The sequence below is a fragment of the Pongo pygmaeus genome, chromosome 23 (genome assembly GCF_028885625.2).
Source record: "Pongo pygmaeus isolate AG05252 chromosome 23, NHGRI_mPonPyg2-v2.0_pri, whole genome shotgun sequence".
Classification (NCBI taxonomy): domain Eukaryota; kingdom Metazoa; phylum Chordata; class Mammalia; order Primates; family Hominidae; genus Pongo; species Pongo pygmaeus.
In genome coordinates this window covers 559,463-567,297 of record NC_085931.1, presented here as the reverse complement: position 1 = coordinate 567,297, position 7,835 = coordinate 559,463, and the positions used below count along the sequence as shown (strand labels likewise).

At 39.6% G+C, this 7,835-nt stretch overlaps 1 protein-coding gene across 1 annotated transcript; it reads left to right on the top strand.

Annotated features, from left to right (window-relative positions):
* The first annotated feature begins 4,090 nt into the window (after window positions 1-4,090).
* LOC134739357 (ESX-1 secretion-associated protein EspI-like) lies at window positions 4,091-4,828 on the top strand. The gene has a single exon (XM_063663360.1). It carries the CDS (start codon window positions 4,091-4,093, stop codon window positions 4,826-4,828), a length of 738 nt encoding a protein of 245 aa, XP_063519430.1.
* The last annotated feature ends 3,007 nt before the right edge of the window (window positions 4,829-7,835 follow it).

The window sequence follows — 7,835 nt, the reverse complement described above, 5'->3', positions numbered from 1 at the left end:
TTTTCTGCATCTGTTGATACAATCATGTAGTTTTTCTTTGAATTCCGTTTATTTGGTGTATCACATTTATTGGCTTGCATATGTTAAACCATTCCTGTATCACTTGTATGAAACACACTTGATCATGGTGGATTATCTTTTTGATATGTTGTTGGATTCAGTTAGATAGTATTTTGTTAATGATTTTGGCATCTGCGTTCATCAAGGATATTTGTCTGTAGTTTTCTTTTTTGCTTATGTCCTTTCATGGTTTTGGTATTAGGGTGATGCTGGCTTCATAGAATGAATCAGGGAGGGTTTCTTTTTTCTCTGTCTTGTGGAATAGTGTGAAAGGATTGGTATCATTTCTTCTTTGAATGAAAGAAGACATTCTTTGAAAGTCTGGTAGAATTCTGCTGTGAATCTCTCTTGTCCTCGGCTTTTTTTGTTGGTAATTTTAAAGTGACCATTTCAATCTTGCTGCTTGCTTTATTGGTCTGCTTGGGGTATCTAATTCTTCCTGATTTAAGCTAGGAGGGTTCTATTTTTCCAGGAATTTATCCAACTTTTCTAGGTTTTCTAGTTTATGTGCCAAAAGGTGTTTATAGTACCCTTGAATAATCTTTAATATTTCAGTGGTTTCATTTGTAATATTCCCTGTTTCATTTCTTAGTGAGGTTACTTGGATTTCCTCTCTCCTTTTCTTGGTTAATCTTGCTAATGGTCTATCAGTTTTATTTATCTTTTCAAATAACCAACTTTTTGTTTAATTTATGTTTTGTATTTTGTTGTTGTTGTTGTTGTGTCAATTTCATTTAGTTCTGCTCTGATCTTGGTTATTTCCTTTGTTTGCTGGGATTGGGTTTGACTTCTACCTGCTTCTCTAGTTCCCTGAGATGTGAACTTAGATTGTCTGTTTGTGCTTTTTCAGACTTTTTGACGTAGGTGTTTAGGGCTAGAAACTTTCCTCTTAGCACTGCCTTTGCTGTATCCCAGAGGTCTTGATAGGTTGTGTCATCCAGTTCGAAGAAATTTTTTACATTTTACATTTCCATCTTGATTTTGTTTTTCACCCAATGCTCGTTCTGTGAGGAACCACCAAATTGTTTTCCACAGCAAGTGCATCATTTTCTATTCCTAGCAGCCAGTTCATGAGGGCTCCAATTTCTCCACCTCCTTAGCAACATTGATTTCCTGTGTCATTGTTATGAAAGCCTTACTAGTGGATGCAAAGTGGCATCTCATTTGGGTTTTGTCTTGCATCTTATTAATGAATAACGGTGTTAAGCATCTTTTCTTGTCCTTCTTAGACATTTGTGTATCTTCTTTGGAGAAATGTCTATTCAAGTCCTTTGCCTATTTTTTTATTGAGATGTTAGAAATTCTGTTGTTGAATTGTGGGATATTAAGCTTTTATCAGATACACATTTTGATTTTATCAGATACATATTTTCTCACATAGTATGGGTAGTCTTTTTACTCCCTTGATAGTATCCTTTGATGCATAAAGAGTTTTTATTTTGATTAAATCTAATTTATGTGTATTTTCTTTTGTTATCTGTGTTTTTCTGTCATATTTCAAAATACACTTAAAACTCAAAGGTCATAAAGGTTTACCTTGTGTTTTCTTCTAAGAGTTACATATTTTTAGTCCTTACATTTAAGTCTTTTATTAATTTATATTTAATTTTTTTATATACTGCAAGGTAGGGGTCCAATTTCTTTCTTGTGCACTTACATTCAGCTGTTGAAGAGACTGTTCTTTCCTCCCTTGACTAGACTTGGCCACCTTGTTGAACAGTCATTGACCATATATGTGAGGACTAATTTGTGGTATCTCAAATCTGTTCTGTTCTTTTGGTCTAAAAGTCTATTGGTCTTATGCCAGTACCACAGTCTCTTGATGACTGTAGATTTGTAGTAGGCTGTGAAACTGAAAAATGTGAGTTTTCCAATATTCCTTTTCAAGATTGTTTTGAATGTCAGATCCTTTGAATTTTTGTATGAATTTTAGAACGAGTTTCTTTGTTTCTGCAAAAATGCCTTCGGAATTTTGATGGTATTGCATTGAATCTGTATTGTCATCTTAACAATATTGTCTTACAACCCGTGAATGCAGAATGTCTTTCCAGTTATTTCCACACTCTTTATTTTTTTTCAGCAAAGTTTTGTGTGTACCATCATGGTTAGATTTCTGCCTGAATAACTTATTCTTTGATGCTATTATAAATGGAATTTTAAAAATGTTTTCATAGTTCTTTACAACTGTATGGAAATATAGCTCATTTGCCTAGGTTTGTTTTGCATCCCGCCTCTTTTATTAGTTATAATTGGTTTTGTGTTTTGTTTGGAGCTTTATACCCATAAGATCATGTGTGGATATAATTTTACTTCTACTTTTTATTTCTAATTTAGATGCCTTTTATTTCCTTGTCTTGCCTAATTGCTCTGGCTAGAACTGCCAGTGCTACATTGAACACAAGTGGCAAATGCACCATCCTTGTCTTGTTCCAGATGTTAGGAAAACAGCTTTCAGTGTTTCATCATTGATCATGATATTAACTGTTGGTTTTTTATACATCCGATTGTCATGTTGCAGAAGTTCCCTTCCATGCATAGTTTATTGAGTATTTTTATTATAAAAGGGTGTTGTATTTCATCAATGTTTTTTTCTGCACCAATGGAAATAATCACCTGCTTATTCGTTTTCCTGTTACAGTTTATTACACTGATTGATTTTTTATATGTTGAGCCGCCCTTGCATTTTGGGGATAAATCTCACAGGGTGATAGTTTACAATCCTTTGATTATACAGTATTGCTGCTAGTATTTTGTTAGTATTGCTAGTATTTTGCTGAGATTTTTGCTTATATATTCATAAGGGATATTGTGCTGTAGTTCTCCTTTTTGTGCTCTCTTTGGCTTTGGGATAAGGATAATGCTGTTATCAAACAATGAATTAACAAGTATTCCTTCTTCATATATTTTGTCAGAAGAGTTTGAGAAGAAATGGTATTAATTCTTCTTTAAATGTTAGGTTGACTTAACAGTTAATGCAGCTATTTGGTCATAAATGTTTCTTTGTTAATCGCTTTCGATTACTAATTCAATCTCCTAGGTTATAGGTCTATTCAGATTTTCTCTTTCTTCTTGAGCCACTTTGGTAGTTTGTGTCTTTCTAGCGATTCATCCATTTCATCCAGGGCACCTAATTTGTTGTTAGACAGTTGTTCACAGTATACTCCCGTAATCCTTTTGCATTTCTGTGAAGTTGGTAGTAATGGCTCTGCTTTCATTTATTGTTTTAAAAATTAGTCTTCCATGTTTTGCTCAGTCAATATAGTGAAAGGCTTGATCTTTCAAAGAATCTGTGTTCATTCTACTGCTCTCCAACCTTCTATTTTATTGATTTATGCTCTTTATTATTTCTTTCCTTCTGCTAGCTTTGCATTCAGTCTTTTTTTGTTTTCTTCCACTGCCTTTAGGTATAGAGTGAGGATATTGATTTGAGATTTTTTCTTAAATGTAGTTGTTTATATCCATATATTTTCTACTTTCACTGTATTCAATAAGTTTTGGTATGTTTTGTTTTTATTTTAATTTGTCTCAAGATATTTTATAATGTTGCTTGTGATTTATTTTTTCACTCACTGGTAGTTGAAGACTGTATTGTTTAATTTCCACATTTTTGTGAATTTTCCAGTTTTCACTTATTTATCTTTTGTTTCTTCCATTGTGGTTGTAAATTATATTTTGTATGATTTCAAACTTTTAAAATAGATTAGGACATATTTTGTGGATGAAGATATGGCCTATCCTAGAGAAAGTTCCATATACACTTGAAAAGAATGTATATTCTGCTGTTGTTGGATGGACTGTCCTGTATATGTGTATTAGCTCTCAGTGGCTTATACTGTTGTTTAAGTCTTGTATTTCTCATGAAGCTTCTGTCTGGTTTTTCTATCCATTAATTAAAATGAGATATTGAAGTTTCCAACTGTGACTGTTAATTCTTTCAGCTTTACTGAGGTGTAATAGAGAAATAAAAATTGTACATGTGATGCGTTTATATGCATATTCTGAAATGATTACTAAAATGAAGTCAACGAACATGTTAATTACCTCACAGAATAGTTACCTTTTTGTGTGCATGCGTGGGATAAGAAAACTGAACTCTATCCCCTGTGACTGCAGAGTGGCTATTCCAGCTGCTCCAGGCTCCAGCAGAGGAAGACCGGGGCAGGTGACACCACCAGGGGGGCCCTCAGGCATGGCGCGCACGCATTCCAGAGGCCACCCAGACCATGCTCCGCCTCCTGGCCACCCAAGCTGCAGTCTCCCTCTGTGTGCAGGCAGCAGCTGCCTGGCAACCCCCGAGCCCGCTCGCACTCCCAGCCTCGCAGAACCAGGGCCTGGTGTACCAGTGGCTGTGGTCAAGCCGTGCATTCTGCCCGGCGGCGGCTGCACAGGATCTAGAACTGAGAAACCGCCACTCAGCCCCACACGGGGTGACTGCCGAGTGCCCATGGCAGCGGCCCCGATCTCCCTCAGGTGGAGGAGTGGTTGGCAGGCACGGCCTGGGGGCCCTCAGGCTTGGCACGCTGGAGATCCCGAGGCCGACCAGGCCATGCACCTCCACCCCGCCTGGGCACCCAAGCTGCAGCCGACTTCTGTGTGCAGGCAGCAGCCTCCAGGCATCTCCCGAGCCCGCCCGCACTCCCCACATCTCGGAAACAGGACCAGATTTTCCTGTGGCTGCGGCCAAGCCAGGCGGTCTGCCCTGCAGCAGCTGCACGAGGGCAGGAAGCGGCCCTCAGTCCCATCTCCGGTGGCTGCAGAGGGCCCCTGACTAGAGGTCTCGAGCTCTGACAGAGGAGGAGCCGGGCAGGGGTAGGGTCTGACTTGACCATTTGGAATTACAATACACTTCACCCATCAACCACAGAACATACACTGGAGTATCATCTGTGTGCAGATGAGTATACTGCTCAAAGCGATTTACAGGTTCAATGCTTTTCCTATCAAACTACTAATGTCATTTTTCACAAAATAGAAAACATCTAAAATTTTTATGGAACCTAAAAGGAGTCTGAATAGCCAAGCCAAAGCAATACTAAAGCAAGACATAAGCTATAGACATCATATTACATGACTTCAAACTAAATAGAAGACTATAGTAATCAAAACAACATGGTACTGTTAGTAAAACAGACACATAGACCAATGGAACAGACTAGAGTACTAGAAACTAAGTCCACATGCCTGCAACTATCACATCTTTAACAAAGTTGACAAAAGTAAGCAATGGGAAAATGACTTTTTATTTAATAAATAATGTGGGGATAACTGGCTAGTCATATGCAGAAGAATAAAACTAGACCCCCATATTTCACCAAATACAAAAATTAGCTTAAGATGGATTAAAGAGTTAAATGTAAAATCTCAAGCTATAAAATGCCTAGAAAAAAACCTAGGAAATACTTTTCTTGATAATGGCCTTGGAAAATAATTTATGGCTTAGTCCTCAAAAGCAATTGCAACTAAAACAAAAATTGACAAGTGGGATTTAATTAAACTGAAAAACTTTTGCATAACAAGAGAAACTATAAAAGTAGTAAAGAAATAACCCACAGAATGAAAGAAAATATACACAAACTATGCATCTAACAGGGGTCTATTATTCAGAACCTATAAGGAACTTAAACAAATCAACAAGCAAGCAGCAAGTAATTCCATTAAAAAGTGGGCAACAGGACATGAACAGACACTTCTCAGAAGAAGACATACACACAAGCACCCAACAAACATATGTAAAAGTGCTCATCATCACTATTTATTAGAGAAATGCAAATCAAAACCGAAATGAAATACCATTTCACACCAGTCAGAATGGCTTTTTTTGAAAAGTCAAAAGAAAAACACATATCAGTGACGATTTAGAGAATAGAGAACACTCATACACTTTCTGAAGGACTGTAAATTAGTTCAGCCACTGTGGAAAGCAGGTTTGGAATTTCTTAAAGAACTGAGAGTTGAACTACCATTCAACCCAGTAACCTCATTACTGGATATATATCCGAAAGAAAATAAATATCTACCAAAAAGACACATGTAGCCATATTTTTATCACAGCAGTATTCACAATCACAAAGACATAGACTTAACCCAGGCATCCAGCACTGGTGATCTGGATAAAGACTCATGGAATACTATACAGCCATAAAAAAATTATGACATTTGAAGCAACATGGATGCATTGTTTCCAGCAAGCTAATGCAAAAGCAAAAACAAAATACCGCATGTTCTCTCTCATAAATGGGAGCTAAATGCTGGGTACAGACGGTCATAATACAGAGGAGCAGGAGGGGCCGGGACTGGTGGCTCACGCCTGTAATCCCAACACTTTGGGAGGCCAAGGTGAGCGGATCACCCGAGGTCAGGAGTTTGAGACCAGCTTGGCCAATGTGGTGAAACCCCGCCTCTAATGAAAACACAAAAATTAACTGGGCATGGTGGCTGGCGCCTGTAATCCCAGCTACTCGGGGGTCTGAGGCAGACAGTCGCTTGAATCCGGGGGGCGGAGGTTGTAGTGAGCCAAGATCGCGCCACATCACTCCAGACTGAGAGACGGAGCAAAACTCTGTCTCAAAAACCAACAAAGAAACAAACAAACAAACAAAAAACAGAGAGGGAGGAGGGAGAGAATACAGATTAATTAAAACTACCGATTGGTTAGTGTCCTCTCTACTTTGGTAATGAATTCATTCATTTAATTCACAATTCATCCATTCAATTCATAATTCAGTTCCCCCTGAGAAAAAAATATACACTTGTCATTAAAATCTCTCTGTATCTTACTGATTTCAGATGGAAGTTAAATTTCACCTTAATAATAGAAACAAAAGAACTAGTTAAACTGACAAAAACTAATAAACTTTGCTCAAATTTACTGACAGAGTCATGGGTTCTTCGTATAATAGTAACATTCTACCAGTTTTAAGTAAAATAAATAAGGAAACAATCTTAATTCCATCGCCTACCGGGAGGGACGTGCTCCCGCTCCCAGGTGAGTGGGACCCTGCGCTCTGGGCGGGTTGAGCCGCGGTCTCTGGCACCTCCTGTTGGCAGCGTCGCCGTTGCAGGCACAGGGCAGGCATTGGGGGGCGGGAAGCTGGCCAGGCCCAGGCGATTCCTTTGCCAGGGGCTGGGCAGGTGCGGAGAGGGGCGGAGGTGTGCTGCCCTGGGTGAGGGAGCTTCGCGGTCTGGATGGTTCGACATCCCTGCCCCAGGAGGGCGCTCCAGGAGCTGGATGGGGAAGGGGAGGGACGAGGGGACGCAGGCCAGGCCAGGTGGCCCCTTAGACCTGGGTGATGCAGGAGGGTCTGTGGAAGAGCAGAGAGGACCCAGAGCAGAAACCGGGAACTGATACCTCTGGCTGAATATTTGTCCTCTTGCTGAAGTTTGAAAGTCAGTTATTTCATTAAAGTTTAATTTTATTATAAAAATAACAACTATTAAAAATTCCCTGTAGTCACTGGAATGATGAATTTTGGTACAGTTTCAGCATAACAATCTTTGGAGATTTTAGATATTCTAATTATTCAAATTGCGGCCATGCTTCAAAATATATGCCGTATATTTTTATGGCATCCACCCCTGTGTCCCTGTGTCCCGCATCTGCCTCTGTGTCCCTGCTGTCTCAGGAAACGAGCTTCTTCCTCCTTCCGCAGACTCGGATCAAGCTGTCCTCCCTCCGGCGCCTGAGGCGGTCATGGGGACAGCCTGCCCTCGAATAGCCCGAGAAAGCCCGGCCTGTGCCCTGTGCTCGGCGTGCTGTCCTGGCTCGTGCCCCTCAG

Bases quoted from the DNA above. Each gene is read 5' to 3' on its own strand.
- LOC134739357 (XM_063663360.1), top strand. From the start codon at position 4,091: ATGTTAATTACCTCACAGAATAGTTACCTTTTTGTGTGCATGCGTGGG.